The 17,968-nt window shown below is 36.1% G+C and overlaps 1 protein-coding gene across 8 annotated transcripts in view; it reads right to left on the reverse strand.

Moving 5' to 3' along the window:
* The window catches only part of LOC129002990 (protein alan shepard), a 73,613-nt gene that overhangs the window by 20,584 nt on the left and 35,061 nt on the right, over nt 1–17,968 (reverse strand). For 7 of the 8 annotated variants that reach the window (XM_054431161.1, XM_054431164.1, XM_054431163.1 and 4 more), the window contains 2 exons: nt 17,715–17,879; nt 363–592 (listed from right to left, as the gene is read on the reverse strand). In XM_054431161.1, the coding sequence (XP_054287136.1) occupies nt 363–592; nt 17,715–17,879 (395 nt within the window). Of the gene's footprint in view, nt 1–362; nt 593–3,890; nt 4,010–17,714; nt 17,880–17,968 lie in introns of those variants that run through there. The other variant, XM_054431166.1, reaches the window with a different exon arrangement.

Genomic DNA, 17,968 nt, shown 5'->3' on the forward strand with positions numbered 1-17,968 from the left:
TCGGTTGATCAAAATTCGGAACTATCTCGATTCTTTTGCCGATCCGAGTTTAGCCTAAAGCCCAAGTGATAGAGCACCAGGTGAAAGAGAGCTCAATCTGTGCTTTTACTACAACAACGCATCTACAAAGATGTTGTTGTAAAAAAATTCACACTTTTGCCATAATAGTGGGAGATATTTAAGATTTTGTACAATTTATGGAGATGTAGATGTACTTTCTGTGACCGTGGGTTACAATGATGATGTGATATGTTTAGGATTTCAACGCAATCCAGGCTTCTGCCTTCTTTAATTCTGTAAAAGATTTGGATATGTAAAGAGTTTGCATCATTGGATTTCTACTGAAGGTATGGTATACTCACGGTAAGCACATGTTGACCAAGTCCTTGTCCGTAGTGTTCTGCGTGAGTCCGCGGATGTACAGGTTAGTCTTGCTCAGCTGCTGAGGCTGGTCTCGGTCCTGCTGATGGCCCGATGTGTTGTTGGAGTTGCTGAGACTAGTGCTGATAGTGCCACTCTGGCTGCCTGTATTGCTGCTGCTGCTGCTGTTGGTGTTGGCTGGAGAAGCTGCTGTAGGTACTCTCTGGATGTACTGAAACACCACAAGCAACATTATTAGATCAGCACAGAGTTGTTGTGCAATTACAGTACAGCTATTTGACCTGTCGTACTACCCGACCTTCTCCATGGACTAACAAATACCTTCATAACGCAAGACAGCCATATCAGACAACTCCTTTCGCCGCACTGAGCTAGAGATACAACTGGAGGTAGCACTGAAAGAAATCGCCTTAGCTGCCATTTGTACCTTTCTTTGCGACGTTTACAACAGTGAAGTAAAGTACAGAAAAACTTGCTTAACAGTGCGCTTTAAGCTTTGAGCTCTAATTTGTTGTGGTGGAAATATACTTGAGACATGCAAGAAGAGCACTGTGTGGAAATTCCTATTGCACAGAGTCTTCCTCCGTGTGGTACTAGACACTTTGTCCTAGACACCAGCAACTTTAACTAGTGCTAAACACCTTTTAAGTCTTTACTTACAAAAAGTAATTCTAAAACCATAAACTGTAGCGCCAAACCGTGAATTTGTATCCAAACCCAAGCCATACTCAACACAAAATAAATCAAATTAAATAATACAGATGTCTTTATTATTTTAGTTCATATTTTTTGTAAATTTGTTGTAGGGTTGTTTGTGTATTTGTTGTACATTATATTTATCAATATTGTTTAATTCATTCACTGAATCTCGGCCAAGTCAATTAGGTAATGTCCTGAAAGTCATCTCAATCCTGAACATGGTAGTGAGGATGACTTAACATTACCTGTTGTTTACCATGTTAAGCCAAGGCCATAGCGGACATCTGAATTATTCTACTGCAAGGACTAAACATCATTCTGTCGATTAATTATCAAGCTTACCAACTGCCCTTCACTGCTGTTTACCGAGGCGATTTAAAAACAAATTTGTAATACTTGTGTTTCAACATCTAGGCGTGATTGATTAAAAAGTGTGAATCTTAAAGATGAGATGTAACTTTATGAAATTCCTTTAACCCTTAAGTTGTGGGCTAAACATAGTCTCTAATACATTTATCACCCTGATTAATCGGCTTAAGAGTGTTTGACGGTTAACCCTAACCAGTTTGAAGATGAGGTGTTGTTCACTATTTTAATTTAACAAAATATTTTGGCAAAATAGTAATCCACCAATAAACTATTGTTTGCCGTCTGCTATCACAGCAAAATCCCCAAGATTTTGTCCCCGGCCTTTAACGTCTCAGATTGAACTTTTAGACATATCCTAAAAACTAAGAAGTTATCTAAAATAATGTACCTATGTAATTTTTACGTCTCCATCATAGAATAAATGTGTGGAAAGAAAGAAATTAAATTCAATACTAGCTTACTCTTTGAGAAAGTAATTATCTTTGATTAAAAAAATAGTCACAGCCGATCCATAAACGTATGGTTGTTGCGTTGTTGCGTACACGATTTTACGATTGTCACCAACAATCTTTACCACGACAAGTTATAAAAAACATAACATGTTCACACTATAAAAGAGTCATAAACTAGCACACTTTCTACAAAACGCCCATTGAACAACATTCTAAAAACTGGCTCCAGCTGATATATGTTTCACTACCCTAAAGTCAATGATATAGCCGACCATTCAAGAGCCTAATTCACCACAAACAAGGCGACAATGTACCCAGATGTTCCCTGTTTATAAGTGACACTGAATGTGCAGCACATGAAATCTCTATTGAATTCAACATTGAGGGGGAGAATCAACAAAGGGTATTGAGCCAGGCTTTCTTTACCGCTACTGCCCTTTTTGAAACTGAACAATACTCGGTAACTCTTATTAAAAGTTAAATCCTTCATGTTACTAAATAAGGTAGGTAGGCTACTTTATATTGTTGAGTTCCAAACTTAGTTTGATAGTTCATCACTATGCTAAATATGTCATCGATGTTGTAGTATTCTATATTTTTTTAAGAGGTTGGCTGTCTCTTTTAACCTTTCATTTGCCCGTCCACATAGACTACAGATCTGTGCGTGGAACGTATCCAGCAAAGCAAGGGGTGAGCCGGTACAGTACGAAGGTGAACTGTACTGATGTTTGTGGCAGTGACCAGGATCCGAACCCTAGAACATCACTGCCTTGGGCCCGAAGTCCGTCACGCTACCAACTGAGCCACCGACTCACCAAATTGTTTAACAAATTCTACACCGATCAATTTGAGCCTATAATAATCAAAGAGCGAAATTACATGGTATTATTCATCGATACTTATTTGCTATTTTTTTTTCTTTTAATCAAAACACTTGGTTTGGTCCCATAAGTGTCATAGAGTACCAACAGGCAAAATGTTATGGTAACAAATTGCGATAACACTCAACAAATTATTCCTGTTTGAAAATAATTAATGTTATCCGACATAATTACTTACAAAAAGCATTAGGGTGTGGTCAGCCTTGAGTAATCCCATATCAACACAATCAAATGCTGATATAGCATTTGAATAGTCAACAAAAATTGCATATAAAAGACGTACTTAAAATAATCATTTACAATTACATTAAGTTTTGAATTTACTCTTAAGAAACTTGTGAATAGTTAGATTTTTTGTAGTTTGATGAAATATACAAGCCAATTTATATTCAGTTAACATCCTATTTAAAATTTGTGACAAAAAGTATTTTTTGGGGTAGAGTTGCTTCTTTTTTCTTATTTATTTGAGCTGTTCAGTTGTTTACAATGGGACAAGTCACTAAAACGAACAAAAACTGAGCAATTCAAAATTCATAATTCCAACAGCATCAATAATAGTCAACACAACTCCTCAATCAAACTCCACAAACAATATCTGTCCTTCAATCAGCAAAAAACAACAACAACATTTTCTAAATAAATCATATCAGAGTGGAAAAACACTGCGCATTATTTAGATAAAATACTCAGGACAACCGACACAAATATTTTAATATTTTGAAGACAAGTGGAGCGTTGAAGTAGTATGAGACATTGTTGGTTATCTCTAAAACAGCTGATTGTCAAAAGTCATATGACCATGACTATCACTGCATTACTCACTCTCCAGCCAAAGCTGTAGCGATGAGAAACAAGGTAAAAACAATTATTGAAAGTGTCATCTTTAGTTTATAGACAAAAAATGTTACAAAATGTCTATGTTAGAACTACAGTAGTAGTTTTTCTAGGTTGACTATTTTTATCGAATAATTTACTTGTGATTGAATTAATTAGGCTAGGCCTACTTAAAAGTTCTAATAGGCTATCTCAAAAAAGATAAAAATCAAATTTACACAATTAATTTAATTAAATTAACTACATTGATTACTGCAGTAAACATAAAACTAACCTTTCTTCTAACCCGTCTTGTGTTTGCCATTGTCACTAGATACGTCCAGCAGCACCGACGGACTGGTGCAACAATACGCACCGTACTCGCTCGACGCTCCTGATTGGTCAACCGGCGGCCAATGAGAGCGCGTCATTCTGAGTCACTGTACAACCAGCTGATTGCCGACCACTTTGAGGTTATGTTTTGCAGCGCTGATTGTTGCATATGCGCAATTGCACGTACTGCATTGCTTAAAAGGGAGGCTGTGCGATCTGTTTCTTTGTGTCTTTGTTTAAGCTGTGTATTATTTCGTTTCGGCTGTTGAACTAATCGATTCCATAATTGTTCGTACCCTGTCACAAGTAATTTTGATTTTAATTGGACACAATAACTGGAAAAATACAAAGCCTATAAATTATTTTCGTCTCAAAAAATGTGTTGAAGCTGCTAATTTTGTTCAAAAGTACTTGGGAATATGTAGAATAAAATCATTTTAATATTTTTGACGAATCAACCTTGCATGACGACACATATTTCTATTCCCAGCTCTTCAAACATAAAACTTAATACAATATATATATATATATATATATATATATATATTTTTAACGCAATCGCTCTAATTTTTATTTTAACCCACTTACAGAATTGTCACTATTACCTTATGCAATTTTATATTTACATTGTCCCTAATCCACATAGGCCCTACTGGCCGATGGTCTTTACACGTTTACCAGTAATTAGAATATTTATATAGTTTTTCTTTCTGCTTCAAATACACGTTCTTGTGATATATCAACGATGAGCTAAAACACTGCCGATACTCGCGAGAATAACCTTCGTAAAGACCGACAAACTGTACAGCATGTGTAAATACCAATCAATCAAAAACCACTAAAATAGCCACGGCGTGACATCTCAGCTACATAGATAACATTCAAGATGACGATTCGAGGTCGACATCGACATCAATGTCGCCGATGCTTTGTTGACGCAACAGCATCCATAAAGCAGCTGTGTGCAGCAAACAACCAACAACCTGTGGTGTAACTGTGCTAATACTCTGCAAGAATGCGTTCAATGGTGTGGTTTATGTTCATTTGCGTACGACGCAAGTCTTGTAAAAATGTGGGTCGATAATTAAAGTTTTTAATTTCAGTATAAATCCTCTGATCATGTAAATTCAGCAAATCAATCTGTGAATAGCATTTTGCGCGCCAAATGACGTGCTGCAACACAAAACGTACCTTTAATATTTTTTCTAATAATTCAAGCACTATTTGAATGAGAAAACTCGAATTAGTTCCAAGTATTTTCTACATGGCCTCTTTTAAGAGGTAATTGTTCTTGTAATAGGTGCCCACACGTAAAATTTTAAAATCGATATCTTATTTGATAGATTTTCCCTCCTAAATCCAAATATGTCATTATTTTTAACGCAATTGAATATTACTAAGTGATATCACCCTTCACTTAAAAAACGAATTTTCCATGTTACCCAAACCAACACAGACGAACACCTAAAGCGATATATGATAAAAAATCAATTAAATCAGTTAACGCAAAGGCAATAATTAAAATAAAGTTATGGTTTTAGTAGTATGTTTTCTGTGCCCAGTACTGCATGGTCTATGGCGTGTTGTAGTCAAAAAATGACTGAGACAAAATCTGGGTAGTCTAAAGACAAGGTTGTATCAGTTTTTTTTACCAAGACCGTTTATTAAAAACAGCTGAGTCTAGTGGTCTAGTTGATCAAAAAGAAACTCTGCATTTTTCGGATTGAACGAACACATTTTTTGTTCCTTTAGAATCTAGCCTAGAGGAATCTAGAATTGCTAGCTCTAAGTGGATCGCGGCACTATCACTTAGATAAAACCCATTGGCGATTTGCGGGATTTGAACCCGGGACTTTGGGGACCGAAGTTCCGCGTTCTACACCACTAGATCCGTTCGCTCCCAACCTATAAACACTACAACCACTCAGTACAGCTATAAACTCGCAAGTTAAAAAGCTGCCTAGCTAATCAAGCGATAATATATTAATACACACACGATCTGCCAAGACAGCTACAGTGTGCTTCCCAATCGTTTAACCATGTGGTCGTTGCGTTGGCCAACCCAAACGCGAGTTAATCGACCAACTAAATGTGAAACCTCACGTAGGGGCTGGCGATCAATGAATACCGAGAAGCTGGCGTCAGAGCACAGCAGGCGGCCTTCGGATGGGTAATGAACATTGCCGGTCTATGTACACAACATACTGTACTGTATAGCTCCACTTCAATGTAAGAAGGCATATCAGCTTCCATAACTGTCGTTGATTTTTAACAGTGTTATTGGTCGTCTAACCAAACAGTAAACCCAAATCATAGCCGACTTAGATTATCGAACCAACCTATTCAAATCATACCGAATCGTCAAACAACCGATCCAAAACAAATGATCTCACTCGTTCAAGAAAAACCCATCCGATAACTCAATAACCAATCCAATCTAATCCGACCAACTTCGAAAATATCGATACAAACTACAGAACTGCGGACAGCACACAAAACACCACAATGTCTCGATTTATGCGAGCAATTTTAAATCCAGTTGTACTATATCGACAATGAGTAATCGATTACAAAACAGCTGACACAACAATTAGTCACCAAGGTTGCGACTTGCGATTAGCCGCGACTATATGAGTAATTAATTACAATGCGTTATCAAACTGTGGTTTCTATAAGAAATCACACAATAGTGTTATCGTGGTTGGCATTGGTGGTTTTGACGTGCTGTATTCTGCTAGTGGCCAAGGATCACGAACTGAAATAAATAAATATGTATATTTAAATATGGCTTTTGGAGGAGGAAGTGCTTCAATAAAAACGAAATTTACAACATCTACTCTAAATGGGAATAACTACCATTGTATATAACGATGTAATTTTACCAGTTCATTCTGAAATTACTGAAGTTTAAATGAACGCAGTTCAGCTAAATCGACGGATTCACACACATAAATGAGGTGTTGCGTATGAAGTTTACATTCGGCGCTAATTGATGGGATAACCTCTTCATGCCCGACGTGCGAAAGTAATTCCTAAATTACACCCAACACTGTGTGAAAGGATAATTTGGTTTTTGGTTTGGTTTTAAATACGCCGCAATAGTCGTGTACTACTTCTAAGACTGTTAATGTAACATTTAAATAAAAAACATCTTATTGCGATGTGTGTGACTATGTTTATCCTAAATTGGGTTAATTTTAATAGCGACAGCGACAGCTCTCCTACCTATTACAGCGGATCCGCGCTTTAAAAAATGCAAATTCAATAAAAAATTCTAAATTTTCAATGAAGCATCACAGAGCTTTTAAAAAATTTGACAAAATATTATCAAAAGGTTTTTCAAATCACGCAAATTTCCTAGTAACAAAGATTACATAGGACTGAGATAAAGATAGCGTACATTGCGGGTAGGGACGACGGATGCAATTGCATGGTGAAGAGTTGCAGTTGTGCAGAGGTGGTCGCGCGTCATTGGAGACTATAGTCACGGCGCACCAGACCAAAACCAGCCAAATTGCTGTTCTGGCCACCGACAACTCGTGCTGGGGCTGGCTTGGCTAGTAGCTACTGCACTAACTGCAAGTCTGTTAAACGAATCTTTCTGGAATTTTACACATTTTGTCCCTCCTTCACATCCCTCGGGCGTTAGGCTCTGGCCTGGAACCGTCAAAGACATTATAGCAAAATATAGAGGCTCGAGGCATAAATTTATCACATAGTCATTGGTGATATTTGAGATTTGAACTCGGGACCTCGGGACCAAAGCCTCGCACACCTACACTATCCCAATGCGCAGTAGAGATTTCTTTGATTATTTTGTTATTTCCTTTTTTACCCCGTTCCACACGATTAAACATAATCTTTCACTGACTACAGTCTGTATGATGGAACATTACTTTTGGGAGTAGGTCTGGACCCTTCGGGGGCCATAAAACTATTCCTAATCCAAAATCTGAACACCGCGCGTGAGTTGGGATATCCTCGTTTGTTTTTAAGAACAAAATCCATCTTCCAGTCAAGTAGAACCTCCTTTTCGAGTACTTCCTTCACTAAACTAATCATGTGATAGCCAATTGATCAGATCAGAATACATCTGGTATTTACCGATTTAACCTAATAAGCTTTTACCACAAACAATGTTATTGCCAGATTACCATTAGCCATAATCCCAGTTGAACATTTCCATAGGTAAATGATCATCCTAAAACTCTTATCAAATGGGCCACTTAAGATCTTGACATGTACATGACTTAAGACACGTGTGTCGATTAGATTTAAATAGTGTTGATCAGTTGATTTAAAGCAAATTCAACTAAACACATTAAACGTGTTTCTGAATACAAGTAATCGCAAAATATATCGATCCGTAAGACTAGAAATTCACGAATTTGAAACCGTATAAGGTATGTTCTCGCAGACGCACTCAGGAATTATTTGGTTTGAAAAAATACTTTCTGCAATAGTGTTTTCGTAAAATTATGTTTTCAATTTGTTTGATTTAACAAGAGTTTTTATGCTTTATTTATATTTTTCTCTAAACATGGCTTTACACTGCATTGGTTCGACCACATTTTTATAAAACTCCTCCCCGAAATCCAAGAAAATAGGAGTGGATTTTTTCTTTTGACATCAATTAAGATTATATTGTTAGATGAAATTAGGTTTCTTGTATGTCTCTATTGGATTAGTTAAGTAGAAAACAGCATCATATTAACTAACTCCAATGTAAAATCGCCCTTTTAAAGGTAAGAAGTTCCATCCCTTAACACTAATTCCCCGTTCCGAACCACTGATTTCATCAAGTAAAAGTATAATCCTAAAACTTTCAAACATCCAACAAAAAATTTAGACCAAACTCCACTTTACGCACGTTTGCCATAAATTAAAGGCAAACAGGGAATTAATTATAATAATAAACCCTCCAGACAAATATCCAACAGGGAAATTTAGTGCTGCGCATCTTGACTGTTGGCAGCACTGGCCGCACGCGACTCGCCACGCGATCACAGCTGATTATCAAGTAATTAATGACCCAGGAGTTAAAACCCTCGTTAAAGTATGGCGTCTACCGTTAGTAAAGTAAATCTTGTAGACCATAATCAACGCACCAACGATACATACAAAAATTAAACCATCTAAAATTCAAAATTTGAATGTTAAAGCGATTTTACTTAAGTAAATTTTAAAGCAGTTCATTTTTCATTACCTTAAAAGTATCACACATTTATAAAACTGCAAAAGAATCTGAAATTTGTTACGTAAATTACGCACAATCAGCTGATACCACGGCATTCTATTGAGATGGGGTATTAAAGGGATTTCGTTTGTGGTATTAAGGATGTAATCTTCGTTACATGTTTGGATACAATTTGAAATGCATCAGAAAACCTATATATATAACTTCTGACGTGTTGCTGCAATTAAATGAATAACAGTTTTATATTTTATCCACATGTAATGCATTTTAAACAAACAACACACACGCAAACTTTTAAGGCTGCTCAAACTCGTAAATAAGTTTAGATAATGCATTGATTTATATTTTTCAAACTGCTTCATCTTTAATAAATTAACATTCATAATATACTATAGGCCTACATATTATTAGTGAACAAAAGGGCCGGACAACTAATGTTTAAATATAAAAAGAAACACTTTAACATTAAACATCCAAAATTTATAAGAGCAACAAATTCAAATTAAAATTTGTATTTGGTCCTTCGAACCGGATACTTTTACTGAACAACGAAAACTACTTGATGGCAATATTGTAAACACGAATTTAACAATTTACATTCGTACAAGGGAATAATGCCAGTCACAAAGTGCAGCCAGTAATAATGCAAGGTTAACAGTGCAAACTATTAAATAGACTAAAAGCGTTTTAACGCGGATTCAGCAACAATGCACATCTATACCAGCGAATGATGCAGCCAATTGCACTAAGCCTTGGTGACGTCATATGACGAGGTCATAGGTGACGCGATTGTGACTTCAGCCAGCTAGTGTACTGTACGTTCCTCGTCTCCATCCATTACTTCACTTTCTGGTGACCAAGGGCAACTTAGGGACTGTCTATCTTGCAAATTAGCATTTCGACGTAAGCTAAGCATGCAGAAAATATTGTTTCAGGCAAGTAATATTACACTTAGGTCAACACTTGAACAAGTTCGTTAACAAAAATTATCTAAGCCTCTAATCCCAATTGCACTTTTTTAGTTAACAAAATATGGCTTAGTGTAAAGGGGTTAGCGCGTAAAAGGTTTCAAACTAACACAGTCAAACGTTTTTATCATACTTCCTGCATCTCACAACAATAAATACAGTATTGCCGTTGTATAAATTACTAAAATTTTGATTGTTATGTACGAATTTGATAGCCAATCATACCAATGAATGATGGTTCTCGCACTAAACAGGTGTCAAAAGTTTCCGCTTAAGATGAAGGTATTTCAGATGCTTTCAATATAGGGAATATTTTTGTTCACAACAAATCAAAGTACTAAATGAAAAATTAAGAAAAGTTATGCTCAAGAAATATTATATACTCAATTTTATAAAAATTAAGGGAATAAAAGGGTGGCAACAATTTGATCGACATGTCACTTGGTCGACAAACCAGTTGACCGACATTTTAAATTTATAAAACCAGAAACCATTTCATCGATATGTTACTTGATGTCAGTTGACCGATATATGAAATTAAAAATATATAAAATGAAAAGGTTCTCAACACGAAATAGACTGTCAACTACGACCGTTATCAAAATATGATCAGATAGCAGATATAATTTTTTAAAGGCCCGCACATAAAGATAATCATCAGATGTATTAAAATGCACTTCTACGTCATACTGCATCACACAGCTGACTTCTGTCTAAATGGTCAGTGACAACGACCCCCAACGTCTCGTGCAGGAAGAGGGACTAAAGCAGTCTACACGCACGAGAAAACCAACAAACGACAAGTTGTCTGGCGTTGGTCGACCGACGACCACCCCGGTGTAGAAACAAGCAGTAATACATCAGCACATGGTGGCCGAGCTTTGCTCAGGTGAAACAGTGGGTGAACCTAAATGTATAAACTTGCAGGATGGTTGTACGGTGACTGAGCTTCGATTCGGGTACGACGTTATTCATCAATACGATCGCTCTAGACGGTTGTACAAGTACGTGGAGAGCAAGCTTTACTCAGGTAAAGCGAACCGAGCTTTTGGTAAGGCAAAACATTATTTATTGACCACAACTAAACCCCAAATGTAGTACAGTACATGGTGCCGAGCCTTTTTTGGGGAAAACTTTTATAAAACAACATAAAATAAATTTGAATCCCATAGGTGTACTTGTACAAGATAAACAATCGTTGCTTGCATAATAAAATATGCGGTTAATATTGGCTTAGTTTCCAGGTATAAACTAATTGAACCTAACTTCAAATTCTGCATACGACCGTACAGTAAATAATTTTTGGGCCTTGATGAGGATAAAACATTTCAAACCCACAATACGAATTCTACAGACAGTAATTAGCCTATACAAAAGATTTCACTTTCCTCAGATTTAAACCTTATTGAATCAATCACGAATTCGACCGAATGATGCTTCAAACTACATGGCAGTTGAGTTTTTTTAGGTAAACCAATTTTCAACCCAAATTCAAACGCTACAAACTATTTCAAATACTTTAGTAAGCAACACGATTTTTACAGAAGCATCTTCAACCCATACAACCCTACATGCAATTATAGATAAATATATTTATTCGATCATAAAAAGATGAAGATACATGCAGCAGATCTTGTCATTTTACAAACCGAATACGTAAAAAATACAAGCAATCTAAAACAATGAAAGGTTTACGGGTGCATGAAAGATAAACTGCAAATACCACATGATTGATAAGTTATGCTCAGATAAACTATTTCCACCCCTTAATACGAGCTACAGTTTTTGCTAGGTCCTTGTTGCACCCTTTACCATAGTTTGCCACAAGTATATACAGTATGACGTTGGTCCTACCCGCGTTGCATATTTAAACGTCGGCCATTCACCTACTGCTTCGCTCGTGTTAATAATGCAAATACAGACTGAGCGCTGGGACGCAAATTAAATTACCAGTTCAACCTAACTTAATTCCATTGTGCTTCTGGCAAGAAAATATTCTTCAACATGCCCCAGGGAACACATCTGTGGAGTATACACTGAACATCATTGGACGGAGCTCTCCTTCATTCTATACCAGGGGCGTTTGAAAATCCGATTTAAAACCATTTCTTATTTCGCACGGCTTCTCAAAATTTAATGGTTTCGTGGGGGTAGAAAATTACACTATTGTGTTATGCTTGCTAATTTTTTTCAGTGACGTTTTTAAATTTTCTATCTGATATCGAGAAAACTATTTCAAACAGTCCTATGAAACAACTACGTAAGACGTAAAACCCCAAAATTGTAAGAGCAATAAATTATTTCAACAGAATAAAAAACACGATGATGTGTATTGTACATTTGATTATTTCTAAGCCAGTTCTAAATGTATCTGTAGACAATCACAAAACAATGATTCTGCTTAAAAACATCTTCTGAATTCAAACTGAAATTAATAGCCCAAGCAAATTAGGAAAAATAGAGGAACAAATCTATGTATTCCCAATTTTTTCAAAAATGTGTCGGGGAGGGTCCCCTAATGAATATATGATAGGTGAGAATAAAATCACCCTGCCGCTCTCTGGTGGTGGGAGGTGTAAATGCCCCAATTAGCGGTTTTTTCCTTATAACTTGAAAACGGCGTGTCGTAGCTTAAATTGTTCAATGTAAAAGTTAAAGCTTATTAAATTTGCTACAACTTTGATCGTATACATTATTAGTGAAAGACGCATAGTTTCTGAGATATCCGCGCTCAAAAAAAAAAAAAAAAAAAAAAAAAATTTTCGAAAACAGATTTTCATTTCACATTTTTTGTTAAAATCTTATTTGTTTCTCCTTCTCTGTTCTTTTTCAGAAATTTTTACGGAAAGAAGGTTGTAGAGAATTAAATTTACTTCAATAGTACATACAAATATGTAAATAGATAAGATGTAGGTATAAAGTTACAGTATTTTTAAGATTAAAAGAGAAAATTATGAATTACACAAATAGTCGCAAAGTTTTGATTTTTTATCAATGCACGATTTGTATGGTTTCTGATAATTGTTTAGGCCAAATGTAAGTATATTTAAGGTAAAAAATTCGTAATAGTTATGTAAATAACAATTTGACAAAATAAAAAGGTTATCTATTTATTACGATGATCCAAGTTAAAACAATTAAAACATACAAAATAAATTAATACTTAATTATAGAACTAATGTTGACTGAGCCTTTGTTCTTGCAAAAACAAAGGCTTAGGTAACATTAGTTCTATAATTAAATATTCTAGTTCTTGCCACTGAGAAATACATCACAAATTCATGTTATGATAAAGATTGATCTTATTCTTTTCATCGTCTTCTTCCTCATCATCTTCACATTGTTGTTGCATGGTTCAGGCAAGCTCCCTCGCAGGTACATACCTGGGAACAGTGGATGCCGTTTTTTCTGCATCCACACCTGGATCCACATTCAGTAGGCTCAGTCAACATTAGTTCTATGATTAAATATGAATTTATTTTGTATGTTTTAATTGTTTTAACTTGGATCATCAAAATAAATAGATAAACTTTTTATTTTGTCAAATTGTTATTTACACAACTATTACCATTTTTCCCTTAAATATACTTATATTTGGCCTGAACAATTATCAGAAACCATACAAACCGTGCAATGATAAAAAATCAAAACTTTGCGACTATTATGATGAAATTCATTTTATGAAGTGTAATTCATAATTTTCTCTTTTAATCTTAAAAACGCTGTAACTTTATACCTACATATTATCTATTTACATATTTGTATATATTACTGAAGTAAATTTAATTCTCTACAACCTTTTTTCCGTCAAAATTTCTGAAAAATAACAAGGAAGGAGAAACAAATAAGATTTTAACAAAAAATGTGATATGAAAATCTGTTTTCGAACTTTTTTTTTTTTTTTTGAGCGCGGATATCTCAGAAACTATGCGTCTTTCATTAATAATCTATATGATCAAAGTTGTAGCAAATTTAATAAGCTTTAATTTTTACATTGAACAACTTAAGCTACGACACGCCGTTTTCAAGTTATAACGAAAAAACGGCAAATTGGGGCATTTACACCTCCCACCACCAGAGAGCGGCAGGGTGATTTTATTCTCACCTATCATATATTCATTAGAGGACCCTCCCCGACACATTTTTGAATAAATTGGGAATACATAGATTTGTTCCTCTATTTTTCCTTATTTGGACTTATTTGCTTGAACTATAAATAAATTTTACGTTTACCATTTCTTCATAACATGCAGTTACCAAACGTATATACATTTCCATTGGTAAGGGTTTAAAAATAATTTAAATTCGGAAAGGCATAAAACAACTCAAACATGTATTACGCAATTTACGACCGATTTCGGAATAAAATTACATTTAAGGGTAGATTTAGGGAGTATTGTCTACTCCTTTAATCTATGCTGATAACTCTTTACTAATATTATATTCATACCAACGCAGAAAAATACCCGCCAAATTCAGAAAACCCCGGGAATAACTCTGCTGAGCGCTTCATTATGTCAATACACCTTAAACTGACTTATGAATGCGCTTTTCACATAAAACCCCGCTGCAATAAAAGCGTTGGCGAGCTCGGCCTTCATTCACGTGGTCAACTTGAAAGGCTTCTGTTCCTTGGAAGCTTGGATTATTCTGTTGTTGAAGTATATCGCCAGACAAGACTGTACGACGCAGTGTTCTTCTACGACTCTCATTCGTGCGGAATCCGATGTATATGTTGGCATGGGAAATCATGGCACAGAAGGTCATGGAAGTAAAAGATCTAGTTAAAATAGTTTTGGAAAGTTTCAATGGCATAAATCTATTTATGGAAACAGTAGGACCTAAGTTGATATCATTTTGATAAGTTTTTTCTAATATGTTTAGTATTCTTCCGAAACCCTCCGGAATACATCAGAAATTCACGATTCTTTTTGTTGTTGAATAATGAAGCACATTTTGTAGGAAAAACAAAAATGTCATGCACATTTTTCAAGAAAGGCAGTAAGGAAGAAACTGAACCATAGTTAATGACGAAAAACCCGACTACAGTTTTTTTTACCGGAGGTAAGAAAAATCGATTTTATGAGGCCATGAATTTTCTGAATACAGTATGTAAACTCGGCCAACCTGATATGTATTTGTATTGGGTCAAAAATTTAAGCTTAGGCATAATATTTGTTGATACTGAGTAACAAATATACTCCTAAAACCTCCAATTTTATGTTTTATAACCACTAAGAATATATGTAGGCCTACATCTAACAATTCTCAAGTCATGAGAGTTATGACCCAATAAAAGCATCCGAGCACAAAAAGCATACACCACAATTACTACACAAAAACTTAGAACCAAGAATATAAAGAACATAGTTTAGTTGAACTTTACTGAACGAGTCAATTTCAAGTAGACAAGCTATAGACGTCATCGATGACTCATTATGAGTCATGCTAAAGCTACGCGATAATTCCTCAGGCAGAGAAACCATCAAGCTCAAGCTAAAGCAACAACACACCCATGCTTAATGTACAACCGTTGAATTATGATACCGAAGTAACTTTTGAATCAGCAGAAGCCAGTTACAACTCAAAGACATAGCAGAATCATAGTGTGCTATTGCAGTCAATTTGTATGCGTTTGCCATACTGTTGATGGGAACATCGATGGAAATAACAAGGACCTTTACAATATAAATTCGAGGATTGAAAACGTTTCAGCCTACGCATCAGTAGTCACACTACGGAAAAGAAAAATTTCCTATAGTTTATGATAAAATTCCCTTTCAGGCCTACATAGTTTAGTTGTAGTGTAACGTTAAAAAAAAATACAGTATTTGAATGCACAATTCTTAATTTTGTTACAGTAATGCGATAGGGTAACACTACATGAATACATGAACTACATGAATATAGTTTAAATTCTCGTCCCGTAAGATCTTAAGCTTATTTCAAGCGTGTTTCATGTTCTATCTATAACAGCCATCGACTATACTATCCTCTCAGACTGTCAATAATTTACAAAGCGCAATCAATTCCTTGGTTTCACCATTGGACAAGAGTTTTCTCTCAAATAGACTGTTATTGAGCTTAAATATTTTAAAAGTAAATAAATAACAGGAAATCAAATCATTAATTAACTAATTAACTATTTAAATTGTTACCATCTGTTTATGTTCTGTGATATAAGATTTATTTTGATTTCGATCCTATAAAAATTCGGTGCAACAGGACCACCCCCTCAAATTCGACGTTCGAACGTCTATTTCACGGGTAAAGGTGCATCACTCTGATAGGAGAACGTCGACGAAATCACCTCGGCAGTGGCGGTGGTCAGTCGTCACGTGATCTGTGGACAGTTGAGTCACAGGGACGGAAGTGATAAGTCCCACCGGAAGTGCCTACTTGATAAGCAACAGAGGGGATGCGTGACTATCCTCACTCAACGGCGATACATTTGTTGCATCTTACAAACGCTCCACGGTAAAAAGTCTGATCGAATAATACATTGGAGAAAGTCAGTATATAGTTAATTGATTGTTTAATAAGCTGAAAATTTTCTTCAAGAATTTTAAGAATTTTCGTTAAGAAAACAAAAACGCCGCACGCGGAAGCGCATTAGTCTACTGCATAAAACACAATACATTTCTCCACAAGCAAATAATTCCAAAAACTCGGTTACCTTCACGAAAACTGTCAGGAGGTTTACAAACTATTGTGTCCCTTGTATACTGTAGTATGTAAATAGGCGAAGACCGTAATTTCCTAGTGAATATGCAAACAAGGAGGAGCGTCACAAAACAAAAGTAGTAACGAGTATCCCGACAATGGAGATTTGAATCATAGCATGTCACAATGCAAACAGTTCACCACTCGTCACAAACACACGCGAAAAACAACTACACATCCTACGTCTTTAGTCAAAATACGGTGACACAGTAGTAGTGGCAAAATGAGTGTTCTGGAACAAACAATTCTCATCCTCCGGTAACGCTAAAGTCAAACATTTCGTTATCCTAAATACTTATAGAGCTCCTTGAGAGAACGTACATTTTCATTGTATCCTTTGTGGATATGGAATTTATATTTATTTTTTATCTACTAAGAGAAGTTAGGCACAAGAACGGTAAGAAATATTGTCCCACCAATCGTATTGCCACTTTTGGCCTTATCGCGGGCCTCCCTTATCAACATCAAACGCATAGCAATCAATCTGAAAACCATCTCATGAAGGAAAACTTGTAGGATGGTCCAAATATTATTTTTAGTCCTAGTTGTACCAGTGACTGCAAGAATAGTGCAAGTAAACTTCTCATCCTACTGGAACGCCTAAAGGACGTGTCAATGTGTGTTGCATGCCCTAGCTACAAGTGCATTCAGATAAACTAGCCTCTTGGGTTTCAAAGGGCATATTTTAAAAGCGGTGGCTCTCTTCTCGCTAAGACCTTGATAATCTTTGCCCCAGACACTCTAAAGCAAAGATGTTGAAGAGGACCACTAAAAATGTACCCAGTGCCAAGAAGAAGTTATCTAACCTAACATAGCTTTGCTTTGGGTTTCAAAGGGCACATAATTGGTAACACTCTTCTTGCAAAGACCCTGATACAGTAGTAGAGTAGGTACTCACTGAGGTCGGGTAGGCGTTGGCGGGATGTTGCGGCTGCGTGTAGCGTAGTTGGGCGGGTTGTGGCGCGGTGGTGGGGCCAGTCCATGTCACTGCGGTTGCGCGGTACGGCGTGGCTCTCGGACCCTTCATGCCGGCGCCGGCGTACTGCACATTCATATTTGGCCCCTGCAACACATAAACATACGTCACAATAGTTGGCTAAAAAACAGTAAATTTAATCCTGGTGAGACCCTTTGTTTTATGGAAAGTTCCTC

The sequence above is a fragment of the Macrosteles quadrilineatus genome, unplaced genomic scaffold, assembly GCF_028750875.1.
Source record: "Macrosteles quadrilineatus isolate MER2022 unplaced genomic scaffold, UCM_ALF_1.0 Scaffold_9__3_contigs__length_116548681, whole genome shotgun sequence".
NCBI classification, from domain to species: domain Eukaryota; kingdom Metazoa; phylum Arthropoda; class Insecta; order Hemiptera; family Cicadellidae; genus Macrosteles; species Macrosteles quadrilineatus.